The sequence below is a fragment of the Pholis gunnellus genome, assembly GCF_910591455.1.
Source record: "Pholis gunnellus genome assembly, chromosome: 5".
Taxonomy (NCBI): Eukaryota; Metazoa; Chordata; class Actinopteri; order Perciformes; family Pholidae; genus Pholis; species Pholis gunnellus.
In genome coordinates this window covers 3,219,721-3,233,794 of record NC_136531.1, presented here as the reverse complement: position 1 = coordinate 3,233,794, position 14,074 = coordinate 3,219,721, and the positions used below count along the sequence as shown (strand labels likewise).

General features: G+C 43.7%; 1 protein-coding gene across 1 annotated transcript; it reads left to right on the top strand.

Annotated features, from left to right (window-relative positions):
• Positions 1-1,051: 1,051 nt before the first annotated feature.
• On the top strand, positions 1,052-13,409 carry socs7 (suppressor of cytokine signaling 7; the record flags this gene model as incomplete). Its single annotated transcript, XM_079159987.1, has 9 exons — positions 1,052-2,619; positions 3,371-3,450; positions 5,989-6,093; positions 7,625-7,759; positions 8,450-8,595; positions 9,434-9,602; positions 12,257-12,385; positions 12,733-12,868; positions 13,289-13,409. 9 exons carry the CDS (start codon positions 1,052-1,054, stop codon positions 13,407-13,409), a joined length of 2,589 nt encoding a protein of 862 aa, XP_079016113.1.
• Positions 13,410-14,074: the final 665 nt, after the last annotated feature.

Sequence of the window (14,074 nt, the reverse complement as noted above, 5' to 3'; positions counted from 1 at the left end):
AGCACTCTATAAAAAAACACATTTTCTGTATAAATGAGTCGTGTGAAACCTAATTACCAGGAGGACAGAGTTGATCTTTCAAACTGCCGACCCTAAACACTGTAAAACGTCTTAAAACCAATGCATGACAACCCTGATGACATCACTATGACATCATCGGGGAGGGGGGGGGGGGGGGGGGGGGGGGTGGCTCTATAATATTTCTGTTGTAATGAAAATAAAAATATTTCTCCAAATATTCTGTGATATATCTTTGAAAGATATAAATTGTTGTAGTTTAGAATATGAACTTCCCACTGACATTAGTTTGCCAAAAAATAAAATAAATAAATATAAGAGACCTCAAACCCTTAAAAATAGATGAGCATTGGGGCAGAATTATTAAAATATTGCAGATAAAACCTACACAAATGTAAACTTACACCCCAGAAACACGACAGGATGTTGATCCCTGACTGAATCTTCTAGAAAGAGGAATACAGTGTTTTTTAAATTATTATTATTATTATTTTTTATCACTGTCCTTTTTTAAAGAATGGAAACCGAAATCAGCTGTTCAGATGTGGTGCTGATTTAGGTACAGCCCTGTGATATAAAAAAAAAAAAACGCCTCAGTCTTAATTTATAGTTCCCATCATCAGCGCTCATAAAGCGGTATTATGGGGCTGAGCGGAGGAGGAGCGGGTGGGGCCTGGCTGGGAACACAGAGGCAGACTGTGGTCACTGACCAGGAGACTCTACTGGCTTTTATTCTTTACTCAAATCAGACCGCATGTCTGACCCAGGGGGTCCGCCTGCTGCCGGGAGCGAACTGCGCTCATTTCCCCCGATATTTACCAGATGGATGCTGAGCTGTCGTTGAGGAGGAGGAGGAGGGATGAAACAATCGCCTGATATATTTTTTTGGCATTTTCGCTCATAGCCTACTTATGGGAGGCAGCGGCGGCTTGGCCCTTTCTTTATTATAGGAAAGAGATCTCCGCGGTTTTGCTATGTGAAGAGCAGATCGCCCTACTAATTTCTCGTTTGGCGATTCCCCGAGGAATAAATTATGAACAACGCGCAAGATATGTCGCCTGATTTCGTGTTGATGCGCCTGGTTTCCGCGGCCGAGGACGACCGCTTGGACGCGGAAAACGGGAATCTGCCGCCGGGAGGAGGAGTGGTGGTGGCGGGGCTGGGGATGGGGAAGGAGGTCCTGGCTCACAGCGGCGTCAAAACGGGCTTGGATATCAGCCGAGATCTGACGGTGGGCCTCGAGCATCCCGGCGGCCGCCTGAACAAAGCCCAGCAGAGCGGCGAGGGCACGGCTGCACCTGACTCCGGGGTGACGGAGAGCCGAGCCCCGCTGTCCGCGCCTCCTCCGCCGCAGAGCCCCATGGAGGCCCAGGGTTTTGACTTCGCCCCCAGCCCCGGCCTACGGCCTCAGCTGCTGGTCTTCTCCAACATAATGCGGAACGGGGAAGGGATTTTGGAATTAGACCGTCGGAATCAGCCGAGGGATGCTCTGGGTTTGGACCAGAGCCCGGGGTCTGGCCACTCCGGCCTGGCTGTCAATAACAACACCCTGAGTCCCGGAGACGTTCAGCAGCAGCAGCAGGACCTGCTGGACCGGACGTGGGGAGTGCATCCGCCGGTCGTAACCGCGGAGATGCAGGGAGCTGCGGAGCTATGCCGCCGGCACCGACTCATCACTACCCCGCCCGAGTGGCCCTTGTTGACGGAGAGATCCAACCCTCTCACCGTGATTGACTCTAATTGGGGATGCACCTCCAGGGACAGAGAGGGAGCCGTGTTTGAGCTGGCCCGACGGTTCGGGGAGCTCGGGGTCGGTGCGGTGCCCAAGATGCTGCTCAAAGCTGGGGAGCTCCCGCAGTGTTCGTGTCAGGGTGCACACAGGCCGGCAGGAGGGGGAGTGGAGCCCGGAGATGACCCAACAGAGACCAGTGATGCTTTGTTGGTCCTGGAGGGACTGGGGAGCGGGGATGTTGCCGGCCTGGGCATGGACGAGTGCCCGGAGGGTGAGCCGGATGATGAGCATGGACGTCGCGAGTTTTTACTCAACAGGAAACGGGAGATAGTTCAGAAAATGTCCGGGGCTTTCTCCATTAGCAGCTTCCAAGCGGAGCTGAGGAGGCAGGTGGAGGGGATGGCCCCGGCGGCGACCGAGGCGGCGGCGGCAGCGCACCTTGGTGCGCAGGTGTGCAGCCTCCACGGGAATTTAGCCAGCCGGCTCTCGCAGGTAAGCTCCGGGGACTCAGAGGTTGTCGCCCAGGTTTCGGCCACGTCTCAGTCGCACACACCGGCCCAGAACTCACCGTGGGCCACAAGCCCGAACCCGAGCCAGGCGTCGACTCCCAGGAGGCGGCCGGAGCGGTGCGCCAGCGCACCGCGGACTCCCACGGGGTGGTCCGCGGGCGGGGAAAAGATGCTCAAAGTTCCGGGGAAGTCCAAAAAGGGCTCGTTAAAGATCCGCCTGAGTAAACTGTTCCGGACTAAAAGCTGCAGTGGCTCCAACCACCTGCTAGACAAGAGGCCCTCGGTGACCTACTCAGTGTCTTCTGCCGGGAGTCTGGTGGACATGGCGAGCCCCACTGGCGCTGAGCAGGACGCAGACAGGTGAGCTCTACGTGGCCCTAAATGGCCCAAGGTCGGAATGTGATATTCTTATTCCCCTCATTCAGTGAGAAGAAGATCAAACCCTGCCTCCATGGATGACACCTGGTGGAATCATTATAGGGGAGCAAACAAGGCCGAGATGTGACATTGTACCCACAAATATGTGCAATATTGTGTCCCTTCATGAGTTGCCTCTGTTGTGTTTTGATTTTTGATCAGAACTCCATAATGTTTAACATTTGAACAGAAGCAAAACATTTTGGATGCACTAAGAACTCATTCAGAGTCCAGACATGTTTATTACAATATTTTTGGGGCAGTCTTCCTTTTCTTGAATTAGCTCCTTCAACTGGCAGCTATATTCGGCCGTCCCCTCAGACATCCCCAAAAAACTTTCTCAGTGCTGCACGTTATTAGATGCAGAGATTTTCCAAACCTTTGTGGCTTGTCACCCTCTATATCCCTCTCGCTGCTTAGTCATTATTCACAGCATCACACTGAAGGAAGGCTATGATTAAAAAAACATAGCTTCAGAAGTCTTGACTGCCAGAGCTGAGATCATCAAACAGAAAAAAGTTTTTTTTTTTAAATAAGCTGCAGGACCCAAAACTGCACTCATACTGGAAAAGAAGCACATTTTCTGAACCTCTGCAGTGACTAACACCTCTTCTTCTCTGCACTCTAACGCTCTTCTCATGTTCTTCTTCTTCTTCTTCTTCTTCTTCTGCATGTCTTGATGTCTGTCCTGCAGCCACAGCCAGCCCAGACTGACCAGGGCCCACAGTGCCTTCTCCCCCGCCTCCCTCGTTGCCTCCCTCTCTGCCTTCACTGGTAAGGGCTGCTCGCTGCTTCGGTTGTAACTCTGGTTTCCCCCAGAAAACGCTTTCTTTCTTTGGTAACTAACAAAAAAAAGCCTGTTGACACATGAAACTCCACTCCAAACTCTCTGCAACTGAAGATTATTTTCATTTTTCATGATTATCAGAATCACCTTTATTGGCCAAGTATGTGAACACATAAGGAAGTTCTTTTGCATTGCTTTTGATTACACAGAGATAGACATAACAGCAAAGAACAAGCACAACAAAGCCGGACAAATTAATGTAAAGAACTGACAGGGCTATTATGTACACAAATATTTGAAAAAAAAAAAAGAAAATATATATATATATATATATATATAAAAAAGATAAAAACATTTGCAATAAAAATCACCAATAACCAAAATAAAGCTAAATGTACGTTAATAGTTTTATCTATGAAATGTCAGAAAACTGTGAAAGAAAATACCCATCATAATTTCCCACCAATCAACAGTCCAAAACCTCCAAAATATTCTGTTTCCTGTCACAGAAAACAGAGGAAAGCATGAGGGGAGAACGTCTTTTTACCAAATGAGAACGTAACTAACGCCCCATATGATTCACCGCGATACTCAGCCACATCCTCAAAGCGGAGACCTTCTTACTATTCCTCACATTTTATTCACAGTTTTGAAACCTACAGCGTGTTAAAGTCAAATTATGGCTCTTTTGCTACTTTTCTTTGAGCATAACGTATAACGTTTAGTTACGAAGAAGCATAATGGTGGAAAGCTTATCTTCTTCCCTATCGGTTGATGCTCGTTGTCTGAGTCTTTGTTGGTACACGAGTACACAAAGTGACGGTTGGGACAGTATTGTTTTTAGTCTTTGTTGCAAATCTTGTTACAAAAAAGCAAATAAAAACAAGACAAAGACTTTTCTTTCTAATTGAATAAGATCCACTGGAGGAGTGAATGTTCACTCAAGTGGCTGCAAGTCAGAAACAATCTTTGACCAAATTCCATAAACTCAGTAATGTATCAAAATGTAACAATTTCATCCAATGTTTTCTTTTTCTCAAAGAGATTTGTGATCAAGTGACATTGTGAATATAATGTGTTCAAATGAACACTGTCATTCTTTCAATTTTAATGATATATTCCAACTGAACCGCGGAGACAGAATTTTGGGGGAAAAGCACTCATTTATTTAAGCAAAAATTGTGCCTTTCATGTGTGTTTGTCTCTTAATTAATTGTTAGCAGATCGCTGTATCTGTTCAGGGATCAAATGATCTTCAAGTCTTTGAGTACTTGAAGGTTCTTTGGTGTCGTCCCAGCCGACCCGGCTCTCCATCTCTACATCTTCATACTAGACACAGCTTCATGCTTTCCTTAAACGAAAAAGGTGATCGATCGGCTTTTCATCAGCATTTTGTTCAATGTTCCCATGGTAACATTGGTGCGATGAGTCAGCATTGAGGATGAGTCAGCATTTTTGCACTTCCGGTTCAAATCAATGTAGTTTTTTTTTTTTATGGGTTTTTGTTTAGATGCTTGAAATAAGGTCTTTAAGAGATTTTAAGGTTTTGCTCTATGTCAGTAAAGCCCCTCTGGTGAATTTAAAGCTTTACGTGTCTTGAAAAAGAGTCTAAAGGAGACGAGCAAACGTCCTCACTAGAACACCAGTCCTCCTTCAGCTTAGTGGTGGAGATGTGCAGTCATGTGACCGTGGTGGAGTTCCTAACTTCAGCTTTCTACTTCTGAGCATTTGTGGTATTTCTAAAGCTGAGACCTTTAGCTGTTCTCACCAGTCAGACGCTATAACTGGTGCACCAGATAAGACGAGACACAAAGGCCTGTGGGTGAGAAGGGCGAGGAGGTCTGCAGCTCAGTTGGCTAAAACATTATTCAGCTGACTTTATGAGAATCGTCCCCACAACGTCCGCAGGGCTTCAGAAGTACGCTCTGGAGTCCCACATTGCTCGTGGATTTCAGTTTCGCAAAAAAAATCCACTCCTTGAATGTGATGGTTTTTTGTAGTTTAATGAACCACCAATTAAAACAGAAACATTAAAGCTGCACCATGCGGGTGATGATGTGTTTTAAAAGAAATCTCGGGGTCCTGTGCAGAAGCGTGCTGGTGTCGTACCAGCCGGTCTGTGATGTTTCACAACCCCCACCCAAAAACAAGATGCTGGAGGAAGAGATCTAAAGAGTCCAGCTTTCCCTGCTGGATTTGGCTCTAATGCTTCAATGTGTTTCTTTTTCGCTGCCAGTGAAACATCCCCAAAACTGCAGAATATCTGTGAACTGTGAATCTGCAGCGCCTCAATTAGCCGGGCTGGGCCGCTCTTCTTCATTGCGGTGATTTAGGCTGATTAGCTGGGTGTAATTTTCCATAAACATCCTGCCTGCTCGGTGCAGCTTTAATAGCACTTCTGCGGCACGGACGAAAAAACAACACAGAAACACAAACCCGCAGTACTTTCTGTACTTACTGTCTTTAATTCACTTTTCCTATTTCTTCCTTTCCTCCTCCTCTGTTACTTCGTCCCCCGGCTTCAGGTGAGACAGTTTCCCTGGTGGATGTGGATATCTCGCGGCGAGGGGCGAACACGCCACACCCTCCCACGCCTCCCCCTCCTCCACGCCGAAGTCTCAGTTTGTTAGGTACTTTTCTCTCCCTCCTGTCTGTCTCTTCTTCTGTTTCTCTCCTCATCTCGTTTCCTTCTACAGACACATAAAAAGGATACAATGTGGTGGCAAGAGAGCAGTTTAAGCCAAACATTACAGAGCCTCTCTACGTTTAGATGTAAAGGAGGCTCCTCTTGGTCATATTCTTACTGATCAATTTTGTTTCTGGAAAAACACACACAGACAAGTTTTTGCAATCTGCTGTAATCTGATTGGGTCGGCTTTGAAAGGTCACAAAGTGCAGATTTAATTTAAAATCTGAGAGCAATGACTCAATTGGTGAGCTTTAATTTAATTGTTTGTTGTTTGAGGGACAGCGACAGCAAATGCACAAGAACCAAACCTCCAAATCAGAGGCCCCCACCAATCGATGGGAGACTAATGCATGAATATGGGACGAGAGGTTTATTGGAAACATTGTGAAATGTAAAGAGTGATATTCCTGGATGTCAGGGCCCTTTTTGTCTAATTTCTCTGACCTTTCAAATGCATATCTTTGCTCCGAGCCTGGTGTTATTTTCTGACCCACATATGCAGCTGACTTGAGCATCCTCTGGGTTTGCTTTAAAAGAAAAGGTCGGAAATATTATATATTTCTGTTGCCGTCTACAAAATGCCACAAAAAGACCAAAAACCGACAATGTGTTAGTCTCAATACGTTCCGACCACCCCTCCCTGATTGTGTATAGTTTCATTTAAAAAAAAAAAAACAGGTCACTGTAGTTTTTATCAAACATACAGGAGGAAATCATGCATTTGTTTAGGGACTATTTTCAGCGGCGGATTCATTTGGTGCTCTAGTGAATATTTGTGGCAGCAGGACGATGTGTGTGTGTGTGTGTGTGTGTGTGTGTGTGTGTGATTGAGTTAAAATAAACTACAGCGTGTGTGTTAGTATTGATAAAGGAACAACAGTGAGGCTCACTGGTGTGTTTTTTGACGATATTAGATACATTACGTTGCTTTTGGTCTTTTCGTGATATTTGTTGACGTTACAAATAGAGAAACTGAGTAAACCCGTAAAATAGAGGAATATTTATTGTTCAATATTAAGAAAGAGGTGAAGTCTTTTAATTTGGTGGTCTGAGGCTTCCTGTCTGATGGTGCTGAAAAGCTCTATCCTTCCTTCCTTCCTTCCTTTGTTTATCTTTCCTTCCTTTTGTCTCTACTTCTTTCCTCCCCTCTTGAAACTTTCTTTGTCTTACCTCCTACCTTCCATCATCACCTCTCCTGCCCTTTTATCCTTCCCTCCTTCCTACCATCCTTCCTTGCTTTTGCCCTTATTTCCTGTCCTACCTCCTTCCCTTTTACCTTGTTTTCTCCTTTCCTTGCTATCCTACCTCCTTCCTTCCATCCCTCTCCTCACCTGCCCTTGTATCCTTCCCTCTTTCCTTCCTTCTTTCCCTCCTTGCTTTCTCCTTTCCTTCCTGTCTTACCTCCTTCCTTCCATCCCACACTTATCCTGCTCTTGTTTCCTTCCTTCCTTCCCTTCCTGTCCTTCCTCCAGATGACATAGCCGGGCCTCAGCCTGGGCCTTTCCTAGTGAGTGTCATGGGCGCCTCCCTGCAGTCCCTCCCCCTGCCTCTCCCTCCTCCTCCTCTTCCCTCCCACGCCACCATCCAGCACAGTCTCAGCCTCAATGGTAAGACGTTTCGTTGAATCTACTCCATCGCTTCCTGGCGCTGAGCAGGAAGTGAGCGCCGCTGTGGAGCAAACGAAGCAAACAGAGTCTCTGGTGTAGCAGATGGAACAATCGATGGATCATTTACCTCCGAGATGTTTATCACGAAGCAACGAGCTGATGGGAAAAGTCACCAGTCGTCTCTTCCACGCTCTCATTTTAATGCACTAAATGTATTTATGTTCATATGAGCTGTTTTCAAAAAATCTAACTGCAATTAGAATTGTGTTAAGAAATAAATGTATCATTTGTATTAGCATTTGTATTGGTTTGTGGAAAACTGTAAATACAAATAAGAAGAACTTCACATTTTATTTATTTTGTGTGCCGTGATAGCACACCATACATAAGTGTTATTGATTGATTAATGATTAGTGCAATACTGCATGTGAGTGGGTCGGCATTAAAGTTGCTCCTAATATCACTTTAAGTCAACCAGCTGGGGTTGTTAATGTTAAATACGCGCTTAATGTCCTCAAAGTTTCCACAAATACGTCTAAATATGGTGGAAAATAGATGCAAGAATGTATGCAGCTGTGGCATTGTTATAGTATTATTTTTTTTCTGACACTAAAATAAAAAAAAAGAAAAGAAAGATTTTGAATTTCTGGTCACCTTTAAATGTTCTCTGACATTCTTCCTCTGATTTAGACGCCTTCCTTCGGGCCCTCCCTCATTCGACCCCGTCACCGGCTAATGCTCCGCCCCCTTCCAGACATGCCCCGCCCCCCATGTTGTGTGCCCTGCGACGATCTGAAGCCAGCAACTTCACCGCCAGTCTGAGAGAACTGGAGAAGGTAAGACCCCTAAAAAAAGATTTTTTCCTGATGATTTCATTTCCTACGTTCACACGTTATCATATATGTATATATTATTATAGGGGTGGAGCATGTTGCACTGTGCATCTTCTGAACTCATGATTATTTTCATTATATGAATCTTGATTATTGATTATTTTCTCATTTAATTTATTAATATTTGATCAAAAAACATAAAAAAATGCAAAAAATAAGATTTTAAGGCACACTCTTGCAAAGTCGGTGAGGGTTTAGTTCTGTCAAATCATCGAGTGTTTGAGGCTCTCACAGACATTTTGAGTCCTCTATGAACCCTTTCTATGAGTCAGCATTAGATGCAGACTTTGCCGAAGGGAATTACCCACAATTCATAGCAATATGACGTCAAACACGGGTTAACAGTGTAAGCTTTGAAGCCGGAGACATAAAGCAAAAAAGGTAAACAAAGATGGCACATAAGTGTTCAGTCTGTCATATTCCATTCACACTGAAACATTAAGGATTAAAGATGGAACATAAACACAACAGGAAAGCAGAGGAATACAGTATATGACACAGATTTATTCATCAAACATTTTATTTTGTTATTCAAGCTGTTTGGACAAAAACAGATAAAGGCATTTTAATTCTACACAAACCCGACTGTGTGCCTTTGATTATTTTGTGAAGGAGACTTGCAATCTATACTTTTTTGAGACAAGAGTTCCACCCAATGAGGCCTTCACGGGATTATTTAAAGGAGTATAACATCAGTCGGCTAAAAGTTTGAACCTAAAATCCTTTTTGAGTCTTGTTTCTCGCAGGGTTTCCTGAAGGTTCTTGTTTGGTTTCTCCCCAGTGTGGCTGGTACTGGGGTCCGATGAACTGGGAGGACGCAGAGATGAAGCTGAAGGGGAAACCGGACGGATCCTTCCTGGTCCGAGACAGTTCAGACCCCCGATACATCCTGAGCCTCAGCTTCAGGTCGCAGGGAGTCACACACCACACACGCATGGAGCATTACCGAGGTGAGACACACACACACACACACACACACATGTTTATACTATATTGCGGATATCCTCACAGATGAATGTGTTCACTCGTGGTCTGTACAGTTCTAGATTTTCAGCTGCAGACACTTGCAGGCGTGCAGATGATGCAATTCATATTAGTTTAACTGTTATAGTTTAACCCAAACATCACAGCCACCTGCCTGACCTTTACCCTCAAACTAATCCTGACCCTAAACCTAATTATTTAAGGACTCCATGTTTTATTATTATTATGTCATTACACACTTTAGCCCCCTCCACGCTACGCACATACACAGATGTTCTAAATATTTTAATTAGAATAGAATACAAACAATAAAATAGACAATGAATTAGAACAAACTATAGACAAGTGGCAACGAAGGAAGCAATAAGGAGGAAAACTGAATTATAAGTAAATATTAAGGAGTATACAGTAATATATGTGTATGTAGGTATATACATATAAAAAAATATATACCTCTAAATGTATAACCTAAAACCAAGGACCAGATCAAATGTCCTCATTCACGTAAATGTCCTCCCTCAAAGACACTCGTTAACATAATGCATTCCCTGACCCATCACATAAATATCCGACCCTAACCTAAACCTAAACCCTTAAAGATCAGGTCTGAGCCCTCAAACAAGCCTTTTGAAATAAAGACCGGCTGACATGTCCTCACTTGACAAACATGTCCTCATCATGAAGGTCTGAAACTCAAATAGGTCCTCACAAAGATTGCTGTACAAGTACACACACACACACAAAATAGACAATAGGACAATATGAATATTTCCTGTCACGATTCTCCTGGCCAAAATAATTAATGATATGATTTTCTTTCTTACATGATAATTCCGGAATTTTATACTCTGCAGCATTTTCCCCCTAAAAACAATGTTTAGACTTGTACAAAAATAATTCCTCTCAATTATCACTTATGACCTGCTGCGAGTGTGTGGCAGTGTCTGTATCCATAAACACATTGTTCACACAGCAACAAGAACAAGAACATAACAATAGGACATCAAAACGGCTCATAAAGAAACAACAGAGCACAGATACATCAAAATAATCTCAAACATGACGTTGTCGAGATCCAATAAGGTCACACTACGACACCGCATGTATGTTTGCACACGTGTGACAAACTACCAAGGTGACTCATGAAAGATACATGTGTAGACACACACACACACACACACACACACACACACACACACACACACACACACACACACACACACACACATGCATACATAAACAAGGCTCTATATTAATGAGTCACCATAATAAAGCTATAGAGTCATGCCTGGAAAAAACATTCATTATTCAGGCATCCAGCCCCGACTGACACAACACATCCACATCAACGCGATGATGTGTGCATGAACGCATCGGGGCCTGACGGGAATCGAGGGCAGATAAACAACCACCGAGCAGTCAACAGGAAGTCAACAACCACACGCAGCATCTTATTCAGAGGCGTCTGTTATTCACTCTGCACGTGTGTCACCGCAGATCGGCCGTTTGTAGATCGCAGGCTTTCTGACCAAATTAGAGGCTTTTATTCTGAAATTCCTAGTTAAGTTTAGTTTATTTTGCACAATTTAATAATGAAATACAGATACAACAGAGATACATAATGTCACAGTGCAGGAAGAGGCAGAAAGCCCACTGGGCTTATTTGAAGCCTCCACCTGTATAATATTACAATTTCACAATATTATAGAGAACGCAACATTTACATAAGATATGACGACGTAATATTATTATTTACAAAGTATTTTTACAAGATATGATATATATAATAACAACAATAACAATACATTATCAACAACAACAAAAGATAAATGTGTGGTTGTGTGTATGAGTGTGTTTGTGTGTGAGTGCGAGTGTGTGTTGTTTAGGGGATATTGCTTTAACTCCTCAACAACAGTAATGCTACATGAGTGAAACAACTAGAGATATAATATAAAACCTGAAACAAGCAATACAAGGACAATAACACATACAGAAAGTCATTACAAGACAACAATTAAATAGTCTTTTAAGCATCTTTAGAGAGGAACATTCTATACGAAACATTCATTTTAGGCAGGTTTTTTTGCTATTAAATTTTGATTCAGTTATTCAAAGTCCCCTCAGGACGAATCCCGGTGATTCGGAGTGGAACATCTTGACAGCTATTAGATGGATTGCTGTGGAATTTTTGCAACATACATTCAAGGTCCCTGGAGGATAAATTCCGCTGACTTTGGTGAACTTCTGACTTTCCCCCGGATGCCGTCATCGGGTCAAAGTTATCGCTCGTTCAGCGAAGTAGCTTGACATCTACTCGCTGGATTAGGGTCGATGTGGCCATCCATAGGGAGCTGTGTTTAGATGCTGTCCAGAGAAAAGCATGTGCCGAATGTGCATATTTTGTTATTTATTCAGTTTCCATAAACACTTTAATTAAAAAAACAGCTCTACTGTTGCAAAGCTGAATCGTTTAATTGTTGCACACCATCCTGAAAAAACGTAGAGGCCGATTAGAGGCGGCTAGCTTGTACCGGATGGTCTTGCGCGTTTACTGTAACTATACAACGTTTCATAATTAATGTGGTTTATGATTTTATCTATGTTGAAAATGCTTCTCCAGGGACGTTCAGCTTGTGGTGTCACCCGAAGTTTGAGGACCGCTGCCACTCGGTGGTGGAGTTCATCGAGCGAGCCATCATGCACTCCAAGAACGGCAAATTCCTCTACTTCCTCCGCTCCAGAGTCCCAGGTAAAAATATGGGTCATATATATCTGCACGCAGCCCCCTAGTCGATCAAAAATGGATGTGGTTGCTGCCACTTAGTGAGAAGTGCTTTGAGAGACTCTGTCTGTATGTCTGCATGCAGCCCGAGCATCATTTATGATTGTGAGAATGCATCTATATGTGTGGAGTTTATCCTCAACGTAAGTAGGACTGAAAATAAATTTTGCATGTGTCTCCAGGCGAATACTGTAATTTTTTACTCCACTATAAACACCACATATAGAGAAACACCTGCTTCATCCTTTAACCCGGAAATGTGTGCGTGTGTGTGTGTGTGTGTGTGTGTGTGTGTGTGTGTGTGTGTGTTGCAGGGCTTCCTCCCACCCCGGTTCAGCTGCTGTATCCCGTGTCTCGCTTCAGCAACGTGAAGTCACTGCAACATCTCTGTCGCTTCTGCATCCGACAAATGGTCCGCATCGACCACATCCAGGAGCTTCCACTGCCCAGGTACTCCATTCAGATGCTCCGCCTGCTCAAAATATACACTTAAACTAATGTTTAACCATTTAAAAGCTCGCATTCCCACTGTGTCAGGACTTCCGAGGAGTCATCCACAGTCTGCCTCCGCCTCTTTGATACTGAAAGGACTTTTGGTCTCGCTGTATGAGATCAAACATGACGCTCTTTGCTCACAATTAACCTTATTAAGTTGATTCTGTAGGCTCTCACTTTTAACTTTGTATTGTGCCACAGAAGGTTTGTTAGTTTAAAGATAATTGTGTTGTCTAAATGCTAACACTCATAGCATATGCTATGTTGAGTGATTTGTCATTTCACAGTACAAAATGTACTAATATGACAAACACAGGGACACTTGGCTTGATTGCTGACTTTGTTTTTCCCGTGTTTGTCGTCACTTCTCTCCAGACCGCTAATATCCTACCTGAGTAAGTTTTATTACTACGACCCCGAGGAGGAGACGTACCTGTCAATCAAGAGCATCCGGAGGGTGGTGGGAGCAGCGCAAGAGGCCGTGTCGCAGACGTAGCAGCAGAGATCTTCTCAGCTCAAGTGAGTGTTGGTTGGGAGTTTGTGAATATATATATATATATATATATATATATATACAGTGAATTTGAATGCCTCTCTTCTTCATCGTCTTAGAGGTCCCCACTTCCTTTTAAAAATCATACCGTTCCTTCTGGTCTGCTGTGCTATAGTCGGCTCTATGAAAGCACAAAAACACAAGTGACATTAACATAATGACCAGGCAGTAACCTCCGGTTCTGCCGAGTAAAGCCAATATCTTAAAACCTGCATTCTCTCTACTGACCACCAGGGGGCGACTCCTCTGGTTGTATAGAAGTCTATGAGAAAATGACTCTACTTCTCTCGTGATTTATTACCTCAGTAAACATTGTAAACATGAGTTTATGGTCTCAATCTCTAGTTTCAAGTCTTCTTCAATACAGCATGATATTCATTTAGTAAATGATGGTCCATTTAGAGTCAAACAGACCATAAAGCAGGGGATGCTTTAGGGCGGGGCTTACTGTGATTGACAGGTCTCTACCAGAGACGTATACGTCGTCTCTACATCACTCCTCTGCATTCCAAATATGGTAACTTCATTGGTTTGCGATGGCGACGGCGAAATCGCCGAACTTGACGCTTCAAAACATCTGTTCACAAACCAAAGAGTGACGTCACGAT